The 895-nt window shown below is 59.7% G+C and overlaps 1 protein-coding gene across 1 annotated transcript; it reads left to right on the forward strand.

The window, feature by feature from the left end:
• Positions 1-185: 185 nt before the first annotated feature.
• Positions 186-747, forward strand: LOC106535751 (doublesex- and mab-3-related transcription factor 3; the record flags this gene model as incomplete). The annotated part of the gene is given in 1 exon segment (XM_014032828.1): positions 186-747. A coding segment is annotated over 1 exon segment (367 nt), but the record flags the coding sequence as incomplete, so codon positions are not given.
• Positions 748-895: the final 148 nt, after the last annotated feature.

The following is an 895-nucleotide window of genomic DNA, read 5'->3' on the forward strand; positions in this document are numbered from 1 at the left end:
TTAAAAATGAAGAACCAGAGTTAAATTAAGCTTTAGGTGTTAAAAACATTAAGAACCAGAGTTAAATTAAACTTTAGGTGTTAAAACACTCTGTTTTTATCAGAAGTATCAGGTTCTGCAGAGTTTGGCTGAACTCTGACCCACATGATGAAACCCGGTCGGAACCAGAACCCAAGCGTGGAGCCGAACCGAGCTGCGCGCCTCTGTTCCACCTCCAGGCGCGTGCCACGGAGGCGCGTGTCAGAGGATGCAGGTGTGTCAGAACCGGACCCTCAGAGCCTCAGTTCGTCTCGCGCGCAGCACAGGAGCTGCACCTCCCCGCCTTTGCTCCGAGCCCGCTGCTTCTGCCTCCCGGTTCTGTTCGGACCGCCTCGGACGGGATGAACGGGTTCGGGTCCCCCTACCTGTACGTGGGGGCCCCGGTGTCGCAGCCCCGGGCCCCGCTGCAGAGGACCCCGAAGTGCGCGCGCTGCCGGAACCACGGCGTGCTGTCGTGGCTGAAGGGCCACAAACGGTTCTGCCGCTTCAAGGACTGCACGTGCGACAAGTGCATCCTGATCATCGAGCGGCAGCGCGTCATGGCTGCGCAGGTGGCGCTGCGCAGACAGCAGGCGCACGAGAGCCTGGACTCCCTGATCCCCGAGACCCTCAGGGTCCTGCCCCCGCGGGGCTCCGACGACCTGGACCTGAGCTGGAGCGGGCCCGAACCGCCGCGGCCCGGAGGAGCCCGGAGCCGGAGCCGAACAGGTGGGGAGCCGGTTCCGAGTCCCGCTCAGGTGCTTCCAGGAGATCCGTGCAGGTTCGGTTCGGACGGTTCCGGTCCTGGACCTTCGGTCTGGTTCTGAATAAAACGCGCAGTTTTTATTATTATTATTATTATTATTATTATTATTAT

Source organism: Austrofundulus limnaeus, unplaced genomic scaffold, assembly GCF_001266775.1.
Source record: "Austrofundulus limnaeus strain Quisiro unplaced genomic scaffold, Austrofundulus_limnaeus-1.0 Scaffold1549, whole genome shotgun sequence".
Classification (NCBI taxonomy): Eukaryota; Metazoa; Chordata; class Actinopteri; order Cyprinodontiformes; family Rivulidae; genus Austrofundulus; species Austrofundulus limnaeus.